Source organism: Harmonia axyridis, chromosome 5, assembly GCF_914767665.1.
Source record: "Harmonia axyridis chromosome 5, icHarAxyr1.1, whole genome shotgun sequence".
NCBI lineage: Eukaryota > Metazoa > Arthropoda > Insecta > Coleoptera > Coccinellidae > Harmonia > Harmonia axyridis.
The window spans coordinates 40,670,841-40,697,071 of NC_059505.1; the positions used below are offsets into that span (position 1 = coordinate 40,670,841).

At 36.6% G+C, this 26,231-nt stretch overlaps 1 protein-coding gene across 16 annotated transcripts in view; it reads left to right on the plus strand.

The window, feature by feature from the left end:
• The window catches only part of LOC123681260 (actin-binding LIM protein 1), a 47,800-nt gene that overhangs the window by 19,377 nt on the left and 2,192 nt on the right, over positions 1 to 26,231 (plus strand). The window contains exons 2-15 of one of the 16 annotated variants that reach the window (XM_045619545.1): positions 6,888 to 7,194; positions 12,980 to 13,200; positions 14,947 to 15,130; positions 16,141 to 16,397; positions 18,298 to 18,534; positions 19,204 to 19,272; positions 19,404 to 19,596; positions 20,628 to 20,891; positions 22,663 to 22,870; positions 22,929 to 23,101; positions 24,067 to 24,164; positions 24,686 to 24,752; positions 25,208 to 25,248; positions 26,024 to 26,203. In XM_045619545.1, coding sequence (XP_045475501.1) covers positions 7,005 to 7,194; positions 12,980 to 13,200; positions 14,947 to 15,130; positions 16,141 to 16,397; positions 18,298 to 18,534; positions 19,204 to 19,272; positions 19,404 to 19,596; positions 20,628 to 20,891; positions 22,663 to 22,870; positions 22,929 to 23,101; positions 24,067 to 24,164; positions 24,686 to 24,752; positions 25,208 to 25,248; positions 26,024 to 26,203 — 2,382 coding nt within the window. In that variant the 5' untranslated portion in view covers positions 6,888 to 7,004. Of the gene's footprint in view, positions 1 to 6,887; positions 7,195 to 12,979; positions 13,201 to 14,946; positions 15,131 to 16,140; positions 16,398 to 18,297; positions 18,535 to 19,203; positions 19,273 to 19,403; positions 19,597 to 20,627; positions 20,892 to 22,662; positions 22,871 to 22,928; positions 23,102 to 23,659; positions 23,737 to 24,066; positions 24,165 to 24,685; positions 24,753 to 25,207; positions 25,249 to 26,023; positions 26,204 to 26,231 lie in introns of those variants that run through there. The other 15 variants (XM_045619548.1, XM_045619546.1, XM_045619547.1 and 12 more) reach the window with 15 other exon arrangements.

The window sequence follows — 26,231 nt, forward strand, 5'->3', positions numbered from 1 at the left end:
TTGACGTAGCCATTCAACCAGAAGTGCGCTTCATCGCTAAACAAAATAAAATGAACGTAGTGCGCGATACGTATTCCGCACAGAACCATTATTTTCGAAATAAAATTGCACTATTTGCAAGCGTTGTTCAGGCGTGAGTCTATTCATGATGAATTGCCAAACCAAACTGAGAATAAATCACTTGACGGCTGTTAAATCGGTCGCCATCTTGAACAGTAATGCCAACTTAAAGTTATATACCTCGAAAAAAAAAACACCCTATATAAAAAGAACCATTTCATACTTCGTTGCATATTTTTTTGTAGATAGCATAGACAGAACCATAGAAAATTCGAGAAGAATATCAAAAGACAAAATCTAATATTTCAGTTATATCAGATTCGATAATGTTGAAGGTCGGCATGTATGTATATTTGAAATAGAAATTCTAAGTTTTGTGCAACATTTCATGTTAATACCGGCATCAGAACCATCGAAAATTCAAGCACTATATCGAAAAAATAAACAAGAAAAGCGTCTTCAAGGGCGAAATTGAATAAACAAGCTGAAAAGTCAGGAAAAGTGCCTGACTTGACTAAATTTTTTTGTTAACACTTCAGACAACGTCCTTCTCAATAATTTTTTGTGATCACAGTTATCTTCTTCTTCTCATAAATGGCCCCTATTACCGGAGAAAAAGGACGTGACCCGACGCTGTTGCCTGCTTCCTTGTCGTCCCACGTGAGTTCAAAGTTCGCCAAAATCTAATTCCATCTGCCGACTAGATGGGGAATGAGGTCGATCGAATTACCGGTTAATTTAATCTTCAGATCCAGGTTGCGTTTCCCATAACGCCGAGGGTGTAATTTCTGCTCAACTTCAATTCGTTACGATATCTAGAATATCGCACGGTTCACCTCTCTTCTCTCTGAATCGTGAACGATTCTAGTTTTTAGGTTAGATTGCATCTGTGTTCGGGATTCTGTGTACCGTGAGGATCTGTGTTATCGACGGTACTCTATGACCTTTGGTTAGGCTTAGGTTACGGATGTGTCCCGAAAAGAATTGCTAAATTAATTTGTTTTGGTTTGAGAGGAATTGTTAAGCATCTGTTCTCTGTTTGGTACTTATTTTCGACTGTAAAAGATTGGTTCTAGGAGCTCTTTTCTTAATAGCCTCAAATAATGCATATGCATAATTGTAATTTGACCATGTTCTATGATCCGCAGCCAATATAATCCTTGTCAAACTGACATCCCATAACCTTTCAAAAATAACCTATTTTGACGTCTACTGTCAGATAATATTACATGACTCGGGTTGGCTCATAGAGTAATAAACATAGATAAAGGGAATATCCGCAATTTTTACATGCCCCCAACATGATTAGAATATGGTTTCGGATTGTGATATAGTTCCAAATCCACAATTTGACTATATTATTATGAATGTATATTATATTGAATGAAATATATTTATTTGAGTGATTCCCGATTAAATATGAAAATTTGAATATTTGGAATCCGATATTTCGTCTAATTGTCGAATTTATAATAAGCAGAATATTTATTACTTTTGGTATCTACCTGCTGAAATCCAAGGTTTGGCAACTTTTGCTCTCCTAGTCTCATCGGTTGTTTCACGTCGTTTGGCGCGCTTGAAGTTTGTTTTCTGGATTTCTGATATATTTCGGTATTTATTTCAATATATTTTGATTTAATATGAAACGTTGATTCACTATGGGACATAAGAAGTGCGTTCTTTGTGGAGAAACTCGCGAATTGAGTGAAATATCGTATCGCTGATATGTTTTCATTTCCGCGCGCTTCATGTCAAATTTGTTAGTTCATGTTAGGGACAAAATTTGCTAACTGAAAATGACATATGCTCCCTCTATCTATGTTTATTACTCTGAGGGTTGGCCTAGTTATTAAGAAATTCTATGATTTCTGGAATTGTCAGCATTTCTGGAAACATCGATCTCTCTATGATTTCCTTATTTCGAATTTTTAATTCATTCTTCATGTTTTTTTTCGATGTTTTGATAGTTATTTCGCTGTTGGAAGCTGAGACAATTCCAACAAATTGAAATCATTAAAAAATCGAAGATTATTCAATTCTTACTATAAAAACCATAGAATGACGTATGCTCATTCTATCTATGTTTATTACTCTCATGGTTGGCCATGTCATTAAGAAATTCTATGATTTCTGGAATTGTTAGCATTTCCGGAAACCTCTATCTCTCTATGATTTCCTTATTTCGAATTTTCAATTGATTTTTCGATGTTCAATCATGTTTTCGATGTTTTGATAGTTATTCCGCTATTAGAGACGGAGACATTTCCAACAACTTCAAACCATAGAATCCATTAAATAAACTTATTATTTCAATTCAGATTTAGTATTCAACTTCGTAAGTCTAATATATCAAAGTATATAAAACAATAATTTATCGTCTAAAAGCCTGGCATTCGGTAACATGACGTGGCCCGTGTCATAGAAAAAAAACGTGGCGTCTGCCAACCCTAGATATGTCAAGTTGACGTATGTTAAGCTGTCATCACACGACCCCCATTCTCTCCTACAAGCACAGGATACAAATTAGATTCCGGAGGATGTTATGTTTTTCCAGACCCCTCATACCAATTTGTACGTGTAAACACGCTGATGATATCGCTCGTAACCACGTGTAGTTAACTGTTGTTTCGATAGAAGAAGCGAGGGTACGTTCCAGTAACGACGGCGCTCTTTGAGGAGCGTCCAGAAATAGATTCGACTCGCGTAAATTCCGATTGGGTTCGTCTGTATTTCCGATCTTTCGGGAAGGGCGATAAAAAAATTAGGAAAGCACTGACGTGAAGTCAGGAACTTTCTCTATGTACACCGAAAAGTTCAACTCGATCGGATCTGTTGTCACTGAAATACTGAATTTTTTTTTCGATGTTCTGCTTGAATTTTCGATGGTTGGGATGACGCTTTCGACATGAAGTTTTATTTTACTAGAGGATTGAAATGGTTATTCTTTATATATCTATAGAATCTCAACTCGAGCGGATTCGTAGTCACGGAAATATTGGGTGTTTCTTTTTCAATATTATTCTTGAATGTTCTATGTCTTCTGGTTGAGCGATCAACATGAAATTTTGCACTAGGCTTCAAATTGTCGGAATCTTAGTGCGTTTGTATTTGATATACAACTCATTAAGTTGAGGTATGTTGAAATACGGAACGCACTCTGTGAGGGATAGTTTTTTATGATTCGAAGAGGGATTTCTGTGATCTCCGACCAAGGTGACACTGAAGGGGCGTGTTCAGAAATGTTTATTTCGGTTTAATTCTCAGAGTAATAAACATATATTTAAGGAGCATATGTCATTTTCAGAAAGCAAATTTTACCCCCAACATGAACTATCAAATTTGACATGAAGCGCGCTGAAATGAAAACATATCAGTGATACGATATTTCACTCAATTCGCGAGTTTCTCCACAAAGAACGCACTTCTTATGTCCCATAATGAATCAACGTTTCATATTAACTCAAAATTCATTGGAATAAATGCCTCAATATATCAGAAATTCAGAAAACAAACTTCAAGCGCGCTAGATGACGTGAAACAAAAGATGACACTAGGAGAGCAAAAGTTGTCAAACCTTGGATTTCAGCAGGTAGATACAGAAAATAATAAATATTCTGTTTATTATAAATTCGATAAGTAGGAAAAATATCGGATTCCAAATATTCAAATTTGCTTATTTAATCGGTAATCACTCAAATAAATATATTTAATTCAATATAATATACATTCATAACGATATAGTAGAATTGTGGATTTGAAAATATATCACAATCCGACAACGTTATCTAACCATGTTGGGGACATGTAAAAATTTCGTACACTCCCTCTATCTATGTTTATTACTCTATGGTTTGATTCATATTATAGGTTGTCAGATTTACGGGAAAACCGTAGACGTCAATATTTTCAGATAAAAGAATTATAATTACAGTTGAATAAATTCAAGAGAAAAGGAAATGACTTCTACCGATGGAATTGATTATTTAGAAAACTTTCAAGAAGAAATTAAAAACTTTTAATGGGCGAATATTTGCAGGTTACAATTCTAGTTCAATTAAAACTTGTTTAACATTCTTCTACATTTTTTTCCACGTTCAGACAGTTGATTACACCTCGTTCAAATTATACCTACAACGTAGAAATAATTACACTTTCTACTATAAGAATTCCCTTTCAATGTGTTCGTGTCTATTCTATTCGAAAGTGAATTTTTTACTAATGAAACTAAAAACTTTTCTTGTTAAGGTAGATTTGTCTTCGACGTATCGTGTGATATCTTATATAATCGGGTAAAAAGTTAGTTGGAGAGGACGAAAGAAAGTTCTTGCAAGTTATTCAGTTCGGAACTCACTTTTTTTGTGATGTTCTATGGTCGAAAGTCCACCAGAGGAATATACGTCAATTTTGTGTCGATTATTTGTTGAATTTGACATTTTCACATTTGATTCGTAAGTTAGAACCATAGAGTAATAAACATAGATATAGGGAGTATACGCAATTTTTACATGTCCCTAACTTGGTTAGATTACGTTGTCGGATTGTGATATACTTTCAAATACACAATTTTACTATATCGTTATGAATGTATATTATATTGAAAGAAATATATTTATTTGAGTGATTCCCGATTAAATATGCAAATTTGAATATTTGGAATCCGATTTTCTCCTAACTGTCGAATTTATAATAAGTAGAATATTTATTATTTTCTGTATCTACCAGCTGAAATCCAAGGTATGGCAACTTTTGCTCTCCTAGTGTCATCGGTTGTTTCACGTCGTTTGGCGCGCTTGAAGTTTGTTTTCTGAAAGTCTGATATATTTAGGTATTTATTTGATATATTTTGAGTTAATATCAAACGTTGATTCACTATGGGACATAAGAAGTGCGTTCTTTGTGGAGAAACTCGCGAATTGAGTGAAATATCGTATCATTGATATATTTTCATTTCCGCGCGCTTCATATCAAATTCGATAGTTCGTATTAGGGACAAAATTTGCTTACTGAAAATGACATATGCTCCCTCTATCTACGTTTATTACTCTGAGGTAGATACCTTTATCAGACATAGAAATGTAAAAATTTTGTGGCAAAAAACTTCAACCACATTCCGAACCATAGAATTACCCATCTCCGTCGATGACTCGATCACAGAGGAAAAAAATGACAGACAACTCCTTCGCCGCCTGTCGACGCTTAAAGCTCGACTTCATAAGCATTCAAGGCGGTGTTCTGTAGAAGGCCAGAAGGCATGCTGGCTACTTTGTATTGAAGAGGTTAACGGCGTTAACCGCTAGCTCGGAGTACGCTTATGAGATAATCGAAACGTGATTCACGGTATTACGCGAACATTCTCTCATTTTTATTTACGTAACAGCGACTAGTAGTAGTAGAGAAGTAATACAGTCGTTTTTGGGTGAAAGCCAGCCGAAGAATCCTCCGATCTAACAGGCCAATTGAAAAGTCCCCGGTCTACCATAGTAAAACACATTTTTTTTTGGCAAAATTCGATTTTATTATTCAACATAGTTGCCTTCAAGGGCGATACAGCGATTATAGCGTTTTCCAACGTTTCGATACCCTTTTTGTAGTACGATTTGTCTTTCGCTTCATGATAGGCCTCAGTTTCGGCGATTACTTCTTCATTCGCGCTAAATTTCTTTCCAGCGAGCATTCTTATGAGGTTTGAGAACAGGAAGAAGTCGCTGGGGGCCAGATCTGGCGAATATAGTGGATGCAGAAGCATTTCGAAGCCCAATTCATGCAATTTTGCCATTGTTTTCATTGATTTGTGACACGCGCATTGTCTTGATGAAACAGCATCTTTTTTTTTCAAATGGGGCCGTTTTTTTAACCAATTTCATCCTTTAAACGATCCAATAATGCTATATAATAATTGCTCTTGATGGTCTGGCCCCTTTGGAGGTAATTAATGAATATTATAACTTGCGCATCCCAAAATACGGATGCCATAACCTTGCAAGCTGACTGTTGTGTTTTTCCTCGCTTTGGATTTGGTTCATTGTGTGCAGTCCACTCAGCTGACTGTCGATTGGACTCCGGAGTCAAATGATGGAGTCATGTTTCATGTTTCACATTCATTGTCACATATCGAAGCAAATATTCAGGTTTATTGCACTTAAGCAGCTTCAAACACTGCTCAGAATCATTTACACGTTGATGCTTTTAATCGATTGTGAGCTCGCGCGGCACCCATTTTGCACATATGATGTACATGTTCGGATGATATGTTCACAATGCCTGCTTTCTCGATCAACTTCACTTTACGGTCATTAAAAATTATATTGTGAACTTTTTTGATTTTTTCATCGGTGACAGCCTCTTTTGGGCGTCCACTGCGTTCGCCGTCTTCGGTGCTCATTTCACCACGTTTAAACTTAGATTACGAATCAATGTTGGTTGATTTTTCTGGTGCAGACCCCGGAAACTGTCCATCAAGCCAAGATTTTGCCTCAACTGTATTTTTTCCCTTCAAACCAGCACACGAAATTTTTTTTTCATCTTTTGTCAAATAACAAAAGTAGCTACACTCACAACGCAATATCTCACAAACTAATGGTCGGACTGCTGTCAAATTTAGATACGTATCATTTGAAGGTTGGTACTAACTAAAAATCATATGGATTCAATATTAGCACCGCCATCTGTGCATCATACCGGGCTCTCTTCAATTAGCCAAATAATAGTAATAATACAATCGTTTTTGGGTGGAAGACAGCCGAAGAATCCACCGATCTAATCTACGTCGATCACACACACGCTCCACGGCATATTTTAACGGGTCGTGTAACCTGTGTTTCTTGTAGAGCATAGAAAACGAAAGTGACATCATCGAGGACTGTTAGTCCGAAAGAAAGTGGTTGTGCAACTTGATCAGGTCTCTTATATATACATCGCGAATATAACCTCAATTTTGTGACGCGATGAAGACGAAAAACAAGTTGATAGATGACGGGAAGACAACAACTCAGCAGCTGATCATATCGGAACAACAAAATAACAACAATGGAGTGACTGGTAAACCTCCAGCTCAGTTGGATAAGAAGAAACTGGATAAGTTGGAGAAGGAGAAAGAGAAGGAACGCAAGAAGGCGGAGAAGAACCTCAAAAAGGGTGAGTTTCGACGAAAATGAGGCCAGATAAACAGATAAAAGAAGAAGAGTGACATAAAAAAGGGTCGCGCATAGATTAATCGAAGCATAAAAAAATATTCAATGCACCAACTGAAAATGGACTTAATTCTGTAAATAAATAGCGATGTGCATTCAAATGTTGTGTAAGTTAATATAGGACTGTTATAAATGGCTGATAACATTTTTTATCATATCTACCTGCGTCATAATACTTGTTCTATGGACTAAAAAGCATGGGAAATATCAAGATTAAGACGCTTCGTATCATTTGATCTGTCAGATAAGCTTGTCAACAATTGTCTAAATTATTTCCAATAGAAATGATACAATTTGAAATGGTTATAATGGCAACACTGGATATTATTTTGACATTTCTTATGTCGTTTGTGTTCAGTAGGTTAGGCCATTTGAAAAGATTATTTTGAAAATTGCTAAATTGTTTCATCAAAATCGGTGCTGATTTGTGAATATTAAGAAAAATTTAAGAAGAATTCATGAAACATAAATTAAATCACTATAAATCATAACAAAATAAGAAATAATTAAAAAATAAAGTTTATTAATATTGAGAAACCTCCAGGCTTTGTTTGATTTCATAATTTTCCATCCAGGATCTTAGACACATGAGGCATCTTATAGATTTGTCGCCTAACCTATTGCGTGTTTTTATGACTGAAAGAGCAGCTCTGGTAAATTGTCTTTCAACAGGAGCTAAAGATGCACGCGTTGATAAAAAATTCTTGGCCAAGTTTGGAAAGATATTTCTGAAACTACCAAAATCTATCAATAGATTTCATAGAAATGTGAGGAAAGTACTAATAAAATCACAATGGCGAATGCTTCAGTCTCTCGGCTCTCGAGGAATCTCCTTATTTAGTCTAAGTGCGAACGAAATTGCAGAAAAATATGCCGTTCGACGCGTGCAAATCAAGCTCAAGTAATATCAAGTAGCTTGATATCAAGTCAAGCAATAAATATCTAAAATCAAGTCAAGTCAAACTCAAGTACGTAATTTTTCACGAGCTTAATTTTCAAGTCAAGTAGTTGGTTAAAATGTCTGATGAATCCCTAGTCATGTGTAATTTGTCTATAATACGACGAGTTAAAGCCTGTATCTTTCCGTGATTAAATGACATAACCTACTTCACACAAATGACAAAAGAAATGTCAAAAAATAATTGACACCGTTGCCATTATAACCATCTTGAAAACCCCTAAATTATGAAACTTGATTTGTTAGTTTAGAAATGGCAGATCTGCATTGTTGCCAGAACATAACTGCGTGCCTTATCAGAAGATGGATACGCAAAGATGTATTCATCACAATACAGATACAGAGGTCCCCCTTGTCATGTGTACATTGCAGTTATCGTATGGCATGGACAAATAGTAATTTGATATAACGAGGAGCTTCCTACTCGTCATGACAATCTGCACAATGAGCAAATTGTGTATTGAATGTTTCCAAGTATCTCTCGGCCGCAGATATCATTTATCAACAGGCGTATCATGCAGTTTGAAAAGCAATTAGGCATTAACTCTATCTGATAAGATGGCGGTGCTTTCCTTTCTTAGTAGGCGTGGGATATTCTGTGACAGTTTCCGAATGAACGTTGGTAGTCATAGATTAACGATTCGACGAGTAATTGAGGTTAAACTACTTGACAGTATTGGGAACGTTCTGTGAAGCTGTTCACAGAAACGTGACATTCATAGAATATGTCGATATATGTAACGCTTTGTGTAAAACTAGCTATTGTTGATGTTTCATGGAACATGAAAAAAATATTATCATTTATCGTTCTCGGAAAAAAGATATAAATAAGATATTCCCCGGTGAATACGTGACCATTGAGATGAAAATGAATTCAATTATGGAGAATTATTTCAAGGTCAATCTAATCATTTAGTAAGCTTTTTATGTTTATTGTTCTAACCTGTCTCTTTCTACTCTGTGTCGATGAAATTGTTATCCCAGTTTCAAAGGTGGAGAAGCAATCTCAATAACAATATTTCAATCGATTTATATTTTAATCATAGATAAAGCTGTCAGAAATATGTTGGTCACTTTTAAGTAAGATGCATAGAAAACCTGGTGTGTCTACTTATACCTGTAAAACTTTCAGACAAAACGGGAGATTTTTCAGATTTATACCTACTTGATTTCGAGGGATCGTGTCTGTTTCAGATGGCGCATACATCGTTTATATTTGATATTTCTCTCGATTTGCGGCTCTCGTGACCTTTGAGTATAGAACAATAATATTTTATATTCTATGCTCGTAACAATCTTCTATAATCTGTCATTATATTCCATTCATTCCATTAAAAATGCGATAGGAACAGAATTGTAATTTATTGTGAGAGTTTGTAAAGTCTAAAATCAGTATTTCATTTTTGATTCATACAAAATTGAGTATCACTAGGAATAAAGTTCAATAACCCAGAAAATATTCGCTCGATTGGGTTTAAATTTAGCAAGCACCTCAAGGGCATCGATAAAATTGATTATTCGCATTATATGCGCGAAAAAAACAAAGTTTACATGACCTGGAACAAAAGCAGCGTTGGAAAGGTTCAGCATCTGGATAGGCGATCGCTCTATATGGACGTCTCTGAGACTTGATATTTTCAAAGATTCTCGTATAAATCCGAGGCGTGCGGTCGTCTGTCAGATCGTTCCAGTATTTACTGAAAAGGATGCGAATTACCATATATACACTTCGAAACGAGCACATCCTCATTTGATCGCGCCTCTGAAATGACTACATCATCGTCCAAGGTCGAGCGGGCCATAAAAATCGTCATTTACCAGTCTCATGTGGTTTGTTGTGTAATTTCGTCCGACTAGCTTTGCATTTTCGCCAATTATAATGACGAGAATTGAATCGATTTCACGGTTCGATTAAGTTTCTGTAGGAAAAAAAGCGGGTGCCAAGCTAGGAGCCATTGTTGTTTCAATTATAGGTTCGTTTTCTCACCGCTCGTCGGTTTTTCCAAGGTCGTTCGGCATTATTCGTCGATTTAGGCGTTCAGAATCGAAAACGGATGTTCATTTCGTCTGCTAAGACCATCAACCGCGATCTGTCGTTCCTTTTCTATGTTCAACACGGAAACTTAATAATCCCACGTTCAGTCATCCGTGACGATCTATGAATTATCCATGTAAATCTGTGGATAATCACAGAACAGTTCGAACTTGCACCAGCTGACAGAGCAATTCCGCATCTATGACCTGATCACGAACGGTTCTTTTGACACGTCCGATCATAGAGAATTTGCATCGGACACGACGATCCTAATCGTGCCTTGTAAATAAGCCGGATAGAGTGGTATCGCGTGTTTAGATCGCGAGAAGGCGCCTACGCGTCCTACATTAAAGGTAAAAATACTCCGCTCGAACGGACTCTGCCAACTCTGTGCTCACGAGGGGTGAGCTTAGGAATATGAATACGAAGACGCAGTTATGATGGATGTGTTCCGGTTATTTCACATTTATCGCGAGTTGTTTTTCGAATTTGTAATTCACGAATTCCACAATTGCGATAACCTATTTACTGGTGTCAGTGCCTAAAATAAATATGAACTAAATTCGGTGGTATGCTCGCTGTGAAGAAAGAACTTGCACAGAATGTTTCGTCTATGATCGGTGCTGTCAAAGATAATTTTTAGAAATAATACAATATAAGCTATTTTCTGAAGGAGTATTTGAAGTTACTTTGAGTCTAGATACTCTTTGCCAAAAAGTAACAGTAAAAGTAACAATTACTTGAATACTTAAAAGTGAGATGCATAGAATCCCTGGTATGTGTACTGATTCGATTTTGTTTCAGACTTTTTGAGATATCCACCTGTTGCTTTGGTGTTCTGCTTACAAGAGTTTTGTACTGATTTTAGACTTTACAAACTTTCACAATAAATTACAATTCAGTTCCTATCGAGTCATTAAATGAAATTAATGGAATATAATGACAGAATTTAGAAGATTGTTACGAGCATAGAATATAAAATATTATTGTTCTGTACTCAAAGGTCACGAGAGCCGCAAATCGAGAGAAATGTCAAATATAAACGATGTATGCGCCATCTGAAACAGACGCGATCCCTCGAAATCAAGTAGGTATAAATCTGAAAAATCTCCCGTTTTGTCTGAAAGTTTTACAGGTATAAGTAGACATACCAGTTTTTCTATGCATCTTAGACATAAAATTCACTCAAGGTCTTCAGGAAAGACCATAAATCGAAGATAACCTAACCGTTTGTCGTCGTTTCGTCTCAAAATTAGCGAATGACAGATATTCAGTTGAAATTATAGCATCCTGTCGCCGCGAAAAGCATGAATAATGTGAAAATGAACGCCATCGTATAATTTTCAGCCTATTTCTGTCGCTAACGCAACTCATTATGCTAATAATGCCCACAATTGCAAATACAGTTCGAATGAATATTCCATTCTTCCGAAAGAATTCGCTCAATCTCATTCCGATAGTTTTTTCACTCGTGACTGGTTAATTTATTCCCGTTGAGGCCGATACCTAAAAGGAGAATCGGAGCAAGTGCACAGACGCAGAGAGTGGAGGCAAATAATATCCATTAGAGCCACTCCACGGGTATAACTTTGTAATTAAGATACAGTAACAATCCTTTGTAGATTGTTAAGGATCTAGACCTCTCCACGGGTATCGAATAACTCAGATAATAATAACAACGAAGAGTTATTGAACTGGTAGAAGAACATCCGATACTTCTATGTATTCCCATTCGAATTTCTCTGTGGGTAACTGACCCGCATAATATTCTATGACTCCACCCGCAGCCCGACTTTGACGTTTCTTCTATGAGGAGAATAAAGAATAGTAATCCGGATAAATCTTGTTGAATATTAATCATCCACCTCCGAATTGATTGAACCTTGATGTGTTTTCCTATGATTCACGAAATGTACGTACAATTTTCGGTTTCTAGGCCATGCGATCATATCTTATTATGATGTCCACTCGCCAACCTATTTCGTCCCATCAGCGCTGGATTGCATAATGCCAATTACGGTTGGTCAGTCATTTATATACGGGCATCGTCAATTATTGCATTACACGTACTCTTATGGAAGATAGTTAACCTCGTTGCATTTCATGGGTCATTCAATCGATCAATATCACCTCGAAAACTTTGGCCATCCCTAATCAGATTCGATAGGGATCATAGAGTTTTTTTGATGCGTTCGTACGGTGATTTCTCGTTGTTGATCTGCTATTTTTCATTGTTTTGGTGTTGTTCGGGATCGGGATGGTTATTTTAGGATTCAAATTGGGCGTGATTGAGAAATTACTCTACAGGCGTCTCGGATAATATCCTGAATTATTGTAATCATTCACGTACGTTTCGCAATGTTGATGGCGAAGTTCAGAGTAAATATCGGTTGTTGCTGTTCATTAATGACTAATTAACATCAATTTCATGGAGAACTCGATTGAATTATGCAAATCCAGTTCGAAACTTCTAAACGATCGCGGAGTATATTGCTTATGAGTAATAAAATCGTTTTCTAGGGCTTCCTGCGCCACAATAGCTTAATAAAGGCTCACATTCTGCATTCCCCGCATCGAATAGGCTATAACTGTACAAGGTCGTTAAATTTCATTGAATTCGTTACGATTATCGGTTTTTTTCACATAGTTGGCAACACTAGGTGTTTTTCTATGGTCGATGCGATCCATAGAACACTTACTGATGGAATGTCAGATTTATAATTTTCTTCGTTTCAGGCAAGACGTTATGCCAGGCCTGCAAGAAGAAATGTTCAGGAGAGGTGCTCAGGGTGCAGGACAAATACTTTCACACGCAGTGCTTCAAGTGCAAGGTCTGCGGCAATTCTTTGGCCCAGGGAGGGTTCTTTTCCAAGGACGGTTCCTATTATTGCACCGCGGATTACCAAAGGCATTTCGGCACGAAATGCGCTTCTTGCCAGGACTACGTCGAAGGAGAGGTTAGTTTTCAACCATAGAATTTTTTCAGAGTTTCTATAACACCTATTTTGATGTGTATTTCTGTGCTCATTTCTGATAGATGTCTGAAAGTATGACACTGTGCTTTTTTGACACTTGTTTCAGGTCTAATTGTAGAGCGATACACTTTTAAGTTGTTTTGAGGTTTTTGTTTGATTCATACTTTTTTGAGTTATTAATATCACATATTATGTTTTAATAAAATTAAACGAGCAACAAAACATGAAGAAACATTATAAAAAGCTATTATAAACAGTGTCCTTCCTAATTTGAAATATGCCATGTCAAAGAGATGAAAAATGGAGTTTGTCTGACATTTCAAGGGGACAAGTTCGGTTGCAATTCGTGCCTGCCTCAAACGTCAAAAATAGGCCTAAGGCTTGCGCACTTCAAGCTCAGAAATAGACACGAAAAAGGCGTAGTGTAATTATTAGAATTTTCCGTGATTTTTAAGTTGCTACTGTTATCTAATCGGTCGATTATATGACGCAACCGTGACGAATAACCGTTACCTGTCAACGCTGAAATTCGTGAAAGCGGCAAAGAATCGGACTGTCACTCGGTCCTGCTGAATTAACGATTCAGGTTTGTTGTCGTTATTTATTCGAAACGTACGCGACCGGGCTGTAGAAACGCTATAGGCTCTTGCACCGCGTGTTTTTTCGATCGCAGGCCCATATTGGGGCTTCAGGAAGTCAATGTTCGAACTTATCTCTCTTTCTCTCTCTCGACGAAAGTCTCGGCGATGGATTTCCGCATGATTTCGCCGATTTATCTGCCGGCGAAATTCAGGAAATGGATAACGAACGGTAAAATCGACTACGGAACGTACCTTTGACGTTTCGTTAGGTTTATCTGTGATTGCGGGCATAGATAGGGATGGTTCGAAGTTCGATCCATAGATTTTTTCTGTTACAGATTGAATAGGCTATTTGACAGTCATTTCAAGTCCTCTCAAATTATTGAATGATGTTTATTGAGCACATAAAAAGATATTTCCTGTGAATATGTCTCTAAAAAATGGCAATTAAAAAAGTAAAATTAAAAGAGGCCACCAAAATCTAATAGTATTTGATTCATTACATTTTTCCTATAGTAATCTGTTCGAGGTTAGGTTAGGTTCGTTCGAGGTTAGAATTCAAGGTTGTTCCAAATGACCTTTGTATGGGGAAATATAAACTATTTGCTCTCTGTAGATTTGTATTCAAAATTGGCATATCACATGATGAAAACTTCGAAATGGAATATCTATGCCAAATTTAAGTTAAATATCTTGTGAGGGGAATGTGCTTAAAGAAAAAATATATCAAACTTTAACACCCTGTATCTCGAGAACAAAGCGTTTGCGGCCCTTTAATTATAGGACTTTTTTTCTTAATATAATCCGAGGAATCTATCGTGTGTACTTCCAATTAATTCATTATTCCCTGTTTATTATACTGTCAAATAGCCTATTGATGTATGACGTATTCACTAAATTAGGGTCATCCCTGACACTTGAAAATTACATAGAAGATTCGAACATAGAGTAGTGGGTCAAGAAGAACACTGCAAAAACGTATTGTTTTCACAGTAGTCGAATTCCATGAATATTATATCATCACATTCGTTTGTGTTCCGCCTCAGCGAACATAGAATGAAATATTCATGTGATGAAAGTATTGGCCTCGTTTTTTTTAACCAAGCGATAATTTTGCAATATCTAACGGACAATTATCTGGTTCAAGGTAGTGACAGCCCTTGGTAAAACGTACCATCAGAAATGTTTCACATGTGATAGATGCCGACAGCCCTTCCCGTCAGGTGACAAGGTAACCTATACGGGGAAAGAGGTGCTTTGCCAAAAATGTGTTCACATACCAGTCAGAGATGGCACCCCTAGCGTCAGTCCTACAGCAAATAATCCAAATGGTGAGCATCTTTGTATTTCTTACTTATTGAATTTTTGTGAATTTGAAAATAGGATATGAATGATGTTTCTATGATTTACGCGATCATAGAAGAATATGCAAACCTCATTTTTCAAAATAATGGATGTTTCAAATACATATTTCGCTATATCTTGGTTGCTGTTCGAGATATACGAAAAATTCTAAAACGATTTTTCAGTAATTTCAAGTTCATCGAAGAAGTCAGCTATACAAAAATTCAGCAGCTTCTACACCGAGAAAAATATCGATTTAGTTTCCGATAACCTTCTGAACCACAGAATATCTCCTCACATCAGCTGGACCATAGAGTACTGACATTCCAATTATCAGGGTGACATTCAAACGTCAAATTTGTGTATTTTCGGTTATAAAAGCAACCAAATCAGCCGAGATTAATAAAACTGACTGAAAACGGCTACCGTCCCGTAAACAGATTCGACCTTTCCTGCCGCCCGCCGGCAAATCAGAATAAATGACTCTTAAATGGCTTATGTAAATCTCGGACTCGCGTGAGTCATAGACGGTAATCAACACCGACACACACGTTCACTTCTATGTTTGTATAGTTGCCCGTTCGATCATTCAGGTTTTTTAGCGAAAATTGAATGATAATTGTGCCGCGATCAAAGCAGTCGACCTTTCCTCCGTTAGCTCATCGGTATATTTATAATTTAGAGGGGGCAAACTTCGACGCGCTGCCCGAACAAACCCAAACAAACGTTTCGCGTTGATTGATATCGGTAATATTTTGATAGATTCGATTAGGCGAGCAAGATGGATTACAGGAATCTGTTTCGAGGAATACGACTCATTTCTGTGATCGATCTTGAGGGGTCAAGGGGTTACAGATTCCTACAACTTTGACATAACGAAACTAGGTTATAAAAATCACCCAACCATAGAATCCCACCCCCTTTTTCTCCTTGTAGTTAGATTCTCGCTGTAGCTTAGCCCAATACAGATTTAATACTTGGAAGATTCGTTTTTCAGAGCCGTCTGTCTGTAACTTGACAAATTCTGTTATAGAATGTGCCGGCTGCCAGAAGGAGCTCAAAGAGGGGCAAGCTCTGGTGGCCCTAGAAAGACAGTGGCACATCTGGTGCTTCAAGTGTGGCGTCTGCGATGCAGTGTTGCATGGGGAGTACATGGGCAGGGATGGTATCCCTTACTGCGAACGGGACTACCAGAAACAGTATGGTGTCAAGTGCGCCTACTGCAACAGATACATCAGCGGAAAAGTCCTGCAGGTGAGTGGTTGACGTCTGTCATGTTGACGTTTTACGTTAGGTGTTGCATTGGAACTACAGCTGTTATATTGATCTACTCGAGTCAGACTTCGTATTATAAAGGGTTTTCCCATGAGATGTTTCATTTTTATATTGAAAAATAGTTTATTTTAAGAGAAACCAATGGTTGTTTATTTTATGGGAAACGATATCAGCCAAATGGCCGCCACTGCTACTTTTGCAGGCCATATCCTTTTCATGAAAGTTTTTTATTCTCTTATTTGCGGCTTTCATCTATAACTTCACGAATTCCTTTTTATTATCCACGTGACTCCAAAGAAAAAAGTCTATAGGTGTTAAATCACAAGATCTCGGTGACCAATTGTAATCACCTCTTCTTGAAATAACACGATCAGAAAACTTTTCTTAAAAATTGCGTTTCGTTGCTTGTGAGGCACGTAGCGCCCTCTTTTGAAAATAAACATCGTCCGCATCAATATCTTCCAATTCCGGCCATAAAATATAATTATTCATATCTCACTAAAATATAAAATATTACTTACCGAGGAGGTAGTGTTATCCATTGTACACAGTATTTTTTCATATAAATAAATATTTATATTTCAATATCTCGATCTAGACCTAACTTAATAAATAATAATAATAATAAAAAAAACTCTGTATTCCCAAATTTTGACACTGAAAAGAATGAAAGTATATGGTATTGACCGTGCTATCTGTGCGTCACGTGTAAGACCTGTCACTGTGTAAGACCTGTCGCTTGAGGTTGTTTGGTAGTTCATTTGTTTCGTGCATTCGTCCACTACCGAAATATTAATTCTTGTGGTATATTTTTCTTCTTCAAGTATTATTTCCTTCATTTAACCAAATGAAGATTCTTGAGTTCGTTAAGCTCTTGCAGGTGAGAATTTTATTCGGTCACGTTGACGTATTAGGTTGAGTAATGAAATATTTGACAGAGTAGTTCTTTTTACGTGGTAGTTCATTACGAAATAGAAATAATAACACTAACTCCATTTACTATCGCAAATTTATTATATGGTTTACGGTATAGTTTGTTCATTGAGAAAGTTTATAGTCTGGTTATTGCTACGTTTATAAATTTCCATTGATTTCGATAAGTATAATTTTCGACCTTCCACATGTAGTATTTCGAGATTTTCTAGTCCAGGGAAAACTTTGATCGTGTAGAAAAATGTTGAAGTGAAATTAGAATTCTGTTTTTGCTGTTTGAAATTTTAATATTTCTAGGTTGAAAATGTGGCAAAGCTAACGTAACCATACCACCAGCAACAAGTTGTGATAGTAAACTAAGTTAGTGTTATTATTTCTATTACTTTGAGTAATAACATTAGATGTGGCATGAGAACTACCGTATTGATATAATGAACTACTCATTGTTATTCTCCTTTAGTTAAGTAATGACATTAGGTGTGAAAGTAGAACTACCGTTTTGATATAATGAACTACTAATTATTATTGCAATTCCGCTAAGTAATGACATTAGGTGTGAAATGGGAACTACCGTTTTGACATAATGAACTGCTAATTATTATTCCAATTTCGTTAAGTAATGACATTAGGTGTGAAATGGGAACTACCGGTGATATAATGAACTACTCATTATTACTAATCAAGTAATGACATTAGGTGTGGAATGAGAACTACCGTTGACATATTGAACTACTCAAGACGAATTTGGAACTATTTCATATTTATGCGAGTGTTGGCGGTCTGTCTAAAATCTACACCTAAAGTTACGGTTTAGTAACGGCTTAATTCAATCACATCAAGAACTTCCATTGGCGTATAGAGTTCTATGATTAGATGTAAATATTCAATACACAAAAAATTGAATTTGTGTTTTATTTTGATCTTATTAAATTGCTGATTTCCACAGGCGGGAGACAACCACCATTTCCACCCGACCTGCGCACGGTGTACAAAATGCGGGGATCCTTTTGGAGACGGCGAAGAGATGTACCTGCAAGGTGGGGCCATCTGGCATCCTAGGTGCGGTCCTGGACCTACTGAAAATGGGCAGGTTTTGAACGGCAGCGGGCAAGAAAATGGACATTTGACTGATACCGACATATCTGTGAGAGATTATGACAGTTCTGCAGTCAGTGAGATGCAGGTAATTATCACTTGTAAACAGTAATAATTACATTTATTTCGATTCAATCGTTTAAAATAATTTAAGAAGTAAAGGTACTTTTTTATCCCATATCGCAGTTATTTAAAATATGTTATAATGAACCTAACCTCACATAACCTAGAAATGTTTAGAATATGCTAAAATGACAAATTTTCTTCATTTTTGTGCCATACGTGGATATATTTCATTATTATATGTTGGTACTCGAAACTCTCCTTCCATGGAATCATCTATTATCTGTCAAATTTGTGATACAGGAAACAGTTCTACCAACTCACATTTTTCAATACAAAAATCACTAAGCAATATTTATGGAAATATTTCATTAATTTCAATAAAAATCCAGTGAATTACAGAAAATTATGTATAATACTCGTACAGAAGGCTCATTCTAACATTTTACTTGTGGAAAAATATCAATGCCTTCTGCACTTGAATTATATTATATAAGTGTTATGAATAGCTTATGTGATAAGGTTTTCGATAATGATTATTGAAAAAGGGATGAAAGAATGTACCAAATGTTATCGCTCATATGATTTTAAGTTGATCATCATTATCTTTTTATGTTTGAGTGTAAGCTACATGTTGTAAAATTCCGTCTTTTATTTTTGTGATTTTTTTATTTTTGCATGTATTATTTTCCAGTTTTCCATGCATTCTCGAACACCTAGCTTGACTGGTTCTCTTTGTAGCCCCATTAGCATGTCCAGAAAGGTTTGTTATTGTTTTTATTTATATTTTTCATTTCTCCACGCTGATAGTTTTGATCATTAAGAATGATTACCGATATATGCTTAACCTTTTTTGCCACTCTCCGAATTCTTATCAAATCTGGACATTTGCAGCATTTCAGCTACAGAACGTCTTCCCCTGGACTGATCCTTAGGGATGACAGAAGATCAGTGAATTATCACGATGCCGTTTCTAGGATACACACCATCAGTTATTTGACCGAAGAACCTTCGTTGGGCTACTTGAAGAGACCCATAGACCCCTATGATAAAGTGCCTACTTCACCGCATTTCCACAGGCCAAGCTGTAAGTTTTTCCTGTAAATGATATTAAAAAAAAGGCCCCACGCCGGAGGGACCTCGTAGAAAAAATTGAACAATGTAAAGGGTGTTTTTTTTTAGAGCTATTGAACTTCAAATTGCAATAAAACAACGATGGATTATTCGATTGACATGAATCTTATTTATCCGCAAGATAATCTTGTGGCATTACATTTTAAATATGATTTCTGGCATATGACCGCCACGGCTGGCTCGGATGTAGTCCAATCTGGACGTCCAATTTTCGATGACTTTTTCCAACATTTGTGGCCGTATATCGGAAATAACACGGCGAATGTTGTCTTCCAAATGGTCAAGGGTTTGTGGCTTATCCGCATAGACCAATGACTTTACATAACCCCACAGAAAGTAGTCTAGCGGTGTTAAATCACTAGATCTTGGAGGCCAATTCACAGGCGGTCACCAAACGTGTCTTTCAATAAATCGATTGTGGCACGAGCTGTGTGACATGTTGCGCCGTCTTGTTAGAACCACAGCTCCTGGACATCATGGTTGTTCAATTCAGGAATGAAAAAGTTATTAATCATGGCTCTATACCGATCACCATTGACTGTAACGTTCTGGCCATCATCGTTTTTGAAGAAGTACGGACCAATGATTCCACCAGCCCATAAAGCGCACCAAACAGTCAGTTTTTCTGGATGTAAAGGTGTTTCGACATACACTTGAGGATTAGCTTCACTCCAAATGCGGCAGTTTTGTTTGTTGACGTAGCCATTCAACCAGAAGTGCGCTTCATCGCTAAACAAAATAAAATGGACGTAGTGCGCGATACGTATTCCGCACAGAACCATTATTTACGAAATAAAATTGCACTATTTGCAAGCGTTGTTCAGGCGTGAGTCTATTCATGATGAATTGCCAAACCAAACTGAGAATAAATCACTTGACAGCTGTTGAATCGGTCGCCATCTTGAACAGTAATGCCAACTTGAAGTTATATACCTCGAAAAAAAACACCCTATAGATCCATTAATTTCACCTACAAATTTTCAGCACAAAATTCACTAAGGAGCAGCATCGGTGCTGGAGGCAAGAGGTCGAGTTCCCGTTCTGCCATGAAAGCCATGGTGGACTCCATGAGGTCGGAGACTCCTAGACCTAAATCGCCCCACATGAACAACGAGGAGCCCATAGAGCTCTCCCACTATCCCGCAGCGCATCCACCAAAACCAGGCGAGACTGCTAAAATAGAAAGGGACGATTTTCCAGCTCCTCCTTATCCTTACACCGATCCTGAGAGAAGGAAAAGATGGTCAGGTGAGCCGAAGTTTTTACGATTCGAAAACCAGACAGTTTTACGATGCAATCGTTGGGCAAACCTAGACCAATAGGTCTAGGTCTCGTAGAGCTAGTTGTTTAAAGCTATAACAGGCCGATTGAAAAGTCCCCGGTATACCATAGTAAAACCCTTTTTTTTTTGGCAAAAGTCGATTTTATTATTCAACATAGTTGCCTTCGAGGGCGATACAGCGATCTTCCAACTTTTCGATACCATTTTTGTAGTACGATTTGTCTTTCGCTTCAAAATAAGCCTCAGTTTCGGTGGTTACTTCTTCATTGGCGCTAAATTTCTTTCCAGCAAGGATTCTTTTGAGGTCTGAGAACAGGAAAAAGTCGCTGGGGGCCAGATCTGGCGAATACGGTGGATGCAGAAGTAATTGGAAGCACAATTCATGCAATTTTGCCATTGTTTTCATTGATTTGTGACACGGCGCAATGTCTTGATGAAACAGCACCTATTTTTTTCTTCAAATGGGGCCGTTTTTCAACGATTTCATCCTCTGAACGATCCAATAACGCTATATAATAATCGCGTCTGGCCCTTTTGGTGGTAATCAATGAATATTATACCTTACGCATCTCAGAATATAGATGCCATAACCTTGCCAGCTGACTTGTGTTTTTCCTCGCTTTGGATTCAGTTCATCGTGTGCAGTCCACTCATCTGACTGTCGATTGGACTCCGGAGTAAAATGATGGAGCCATGTTTCATCCATTGTCACATACCGACTCAAAAATTCAAGTTTATTGCACTTGAACAGCTTCAAACACTGCTCAGAATCATTAACACGTTATTGCTTTTGATCGATCGTGAGCTCGCGCGGCATCCATTTTGCACAAAGCTTTCTCATGTAAAAACATTCGTGAATGATATGATGTACACGTCCAGATGATATCTTCACAATGTCTGCTATCTCGATCAACTTCACTTTACGGTCATTCAAAATTATTTTGTGCACTTTTTTGATTTTTTCTTCGGTGACAGCCCCTTTTGGGCGTCCACTCCGTTCGCCGTCTTCGGTGCTGATTTCAACACGTTCAAACTTAGCATACCAATCAATGATGGTTGATTTTCCTGGTGCAAACCCAGGAAACTCTTCATCAAGCCAAGATTTTGCTTCAACTGTATTTTTTTCCTTCAAAAAGCAATATTTTATCATCACACGAAATTCTTTTCTTTCCATCTTCTTTCAAATAACAAAAGTAGCTACACTCACAACGCAATATCTCACAAGCTAATGGTCGGACTGCTGTCAAATTTTGACACGTATCGTTTGAATGTTGGTACTAATTAAAAATCATATGTATTTAATATTAGCACCATCATCTGTGCATCAGATGGGGGACTTTTCAATTGGCCTAATATAATAATATAACTTGAAACAACTAGCCCTACGAGACCAGTTCATTTAATTTTATTATTAATATTTCTTGTTACATTCTATACACACTAGCAAAATTAGGAGAAGAAAGTTTGTAGTACTCTTTCTCTTGAACCCTTGGCCCATTTCATCATTTTTTTTTAATTGGAGCCTGATTCTTTGGGAATATAACTGTTTAAATGCCTTCCTTAATTACTTTGTTTTTTTTTAATCAAGCATCAATGCAAACAAAACAATTGCTAAAATCGAACAAATGTTTCAAGAAACTATAAACTTCGTTGAAATTTTGTCTCTTTCTCTAATTTTGCCAGTGTGTATATTTATCATCTGATTGAGTAAGAAAACATTATGTATGGTTCTTTTAGGCTCCTACAAAGGTGTACAGGATTCCGATGAGGATGAGGTAGATGCGGTGAACACTAAAGAAGCAGTAGACCCCAAACTGAAGAAAGAAGAGGAGGAACTGAGCAAGATAGCTAGCGGTATGGGAAAAGTATTTTTGAAAGACGTGCAAGAGAGAGAAAAGATTAAGTTGTACAAAGCAGCGCATTTAGATCCTAGGAACGCCTCCAGGTAAATGATACGTTTTTGAAGCTCTGCGTTCGTTTTCTAACCTTCAAATGTCTCGTAGAACGCCATCTGCCAACAAGGAACCAACCTATAGGTTAAGATACGAGAATCCTATTGGTGCTAGTCCCTCTAGAAATATGGATCATCATCACAAGATGTACGATGATGATGACTTCGACAGATCTTACAGTGGCCGATCATCGACCGGTGGAAGATCTTCAACCAATTACAATGGTAAGTTGGATTTTGAGCCTCCGTAGTCTTTTTGAGAGCTGAGATGTTAATTTGTTCAAAATTTTTAAAACAAAGTGATTCTACTAAAAATATGTATCAAATGAAAGTGTAACTTCAACAATAATTTTTTTTTTTTATATTTCCTTCCACTTCTAAAACGAGTTGATATTTCTATATCTCAGCTCTCCTAAATTCTTTAATTACGATATAAATTTAATGAATTACCAAGACTTTCCAAAACATAAAAACTGAAGTTGTACAATTGGCAATTTTCGAGGTATCAGGTGAGACTGCATGAAATCAAAATTGTTTTTTTTTTCGGCAAATAAAATTTTCAAGTATTTTCGCAAGATAGGGGTCAGATTGATAAGCATGGAAAAGGATAATTTTTGAGGAGAATAATAACTTGTTTTTGGTGAATTTTTAAACAATTCGGGTACTTTTTGCTATCAGCACCCTGAATATAAGTGTTCTGTGCTGGTTATAATGTTTAAGCATGATGAGCTTCTTATCACTTTTTGTTAATAGTGCATTTTATTTTTTTTGCGTGTTGAATAGTTGTGTCAGCTTTGAGGCACATACCTAAGCCTGGATATGGCCTGAAGTCCTCAACTTTACCGCTTAGAAACGGTTACGTAAGTATTTTCAGTAATCTACGGAAATTCGGTAGATTTGGCAACTGCACATACGGACCAGATCATCTTATTGACATCATACTGCATTGAAAATTAAACAGAGATCCTATCAAACAGAAAAAACTGCCTTTACTGATGAAAAATTCCTATTTAATATATCACATCATATAGAATTTTATTAGAAAAATTGTGTGCGACGTTGCCATATTCTCCGATTTTCCCCCAAACTACGTATCTTCGAGAGAGACACACAAAACCATGCGCCTGTTCTAATGTTAGCTGCCTTTTTACATACTTACCATCCCTCCTAAAAGCTACATTTTTGTTCAGTTGTCAGCGCCCTACGTCACGTGCCCAAGCCAGGTTACGGTCTAGCCCCAAGATCACACACTTTCAGCTCTTCTGCGGGTAGTTACCCCCAAATTCCTGTAAGTTAATCTGGATGCGTAGGACCATTCTTTAGTCTTTTCGAATTCGATAACCGCATCAGAAACACATTGGTGTTCTAACTCTTTTTTGGTTCTCGCATGATTTGATTTTGTGTTTAATTAGTTGTCCATTTACTAACTCAAATTGTAGGTCGACAAGATTTATATAAATTTTATTTTATTTTTTTTATCATTTTAGTCTTAAAAAATTGATTCAGCCATTGGAAGAATCTGTTTTTTCTTTTATTCATAACTAACTCAAGTGCACATTTTCATACCTTAGCTTATTTCATTTTTATTTATATTTTTTTTTATTTTAGTTTTCAAATATGATCAAATTTCGTTATTGTCTTTTTAGTATTTCCATTCCTTCACTTGAAACTGATTAATTTAATCACCGAAAGGGAAGCAATTCATATTTTTTAGGGTTTTTTTTTTTTTTTGGTAGTGGCAGCATGTTTTGTGTGTTCGAACTAAAATTGACTTTAGAAATATTTCATTGAAATTTGAATACTCCGCAGGGTGATTACTCATTTAGTGGAATGGGCTTGAAAACACACAGTACAGACAGTTGTGGAAAATCAGATAGTAAGTAACTTTTTTGTTTTCTTATCGCTTCAAAGCTTAACAGTATGAAGGTGTAAAAATCAAAGGAAATATCTTTTGGATGTTCTATACTGGTATAAACTTCAAAAACCCGAAGGATATAAATTTCAAATTGTAAATTTGGTGAAGGCTCATACAAATTATTTAATAATATACATAACGAATATTTTCAAGGAGTCCAAAGTTCTTTTATTAAAGTTATTTTATTTTTATTTTAATTGTGAAAATTATCAATTTGATTGGACATAATCGATGGAATAAATTCTTTGGTGATGCAGCTTTTATGATCTGATTTTTCGGCTTATGCATGCTGGAATAACGGTGTGCTGAGACTAAAATTTTCCCGATTAAAATTTTCGCTCTAACATGTGAAATTTCATAGTTTTAAAAACCATAGAAGAAGTGAGGCGTGTTAAAAATAATGCTTTTTCCTTTAGTTTCCACTGGATCCATCACTGATGTCGAAAGACGTGTTATGGTATGTAAATATTGAACGCTTCTGATTTTTTATTCTATCTAACCTTAGTTCTGTATGTATATTTGTTTGTTTTGCTTCTGGTGGCTGCCCACTTTGTACTCTGCTTCTTGTTTCTAGCGTGACTCAGTGGCAAGGCTGTCGATTGCATACTCAGTTATTTTCCTCAAAACATTTCGTAGATGTGTCGATAAGAATATGAATTTTGGTGGAGGGGCTGTCTTGGCACTAGTTTAAATGTTTTGTAATTTGAATTGTCACAGTTAATTTCAATTTCTCTCGTTTATCTTCAAATTATGAACATTTCAACTTGTACCAAGATTAAATAAATGTAATTTATAAGAAAACCATCCTTTTATCTAACTATTACTAACTGTCTGTATTAATAGACTAATTCTTGAAAAGCTTGTAAATAACTGTTTGGAAACGTCCTTATTTCCAGCTTATGTATTCCAGAATTATGCTTTTAAAGTCATGGGTCGATTCTACTGAAACAAATCTTTTAGGAAATGCAAATTTTACAAATTCTTAGACATTTGCCTGTTTTCTATTTTATTCCTCATTTTGTTTCCTCCACAAAAATACTTACATCTTACCTTTTCGTTGTAGTATTTTTCGTTCGTTTGATGTTACAAACTGAAAAATAATTATAGAGCTTATTTGATAATTATTTATTTTTACCTTTTTCATCTAAGAATCGACCCGATCGTTGTCCTCTGTTTATTTACGTGCTAATAACACCTGTAATTTTTTTACCACTAACGCCATCTGTCTGTAGAGTACCGAATCTCCCGCGTACGGACGCTACCCGGGAAGGTGCGGATATCAAGTGCGCAGGTCGCTACCCAACATGGCCCACTCGATGCTGATAAACGAACCGGCCAAAATATATCCGTACCACCTGCTTGTGATCACTAACTACAGACTGCCATCTGACGTTGACAGGTGTAATTTGGAGGTAGGTGCATTTGCTAAGACGGCATATT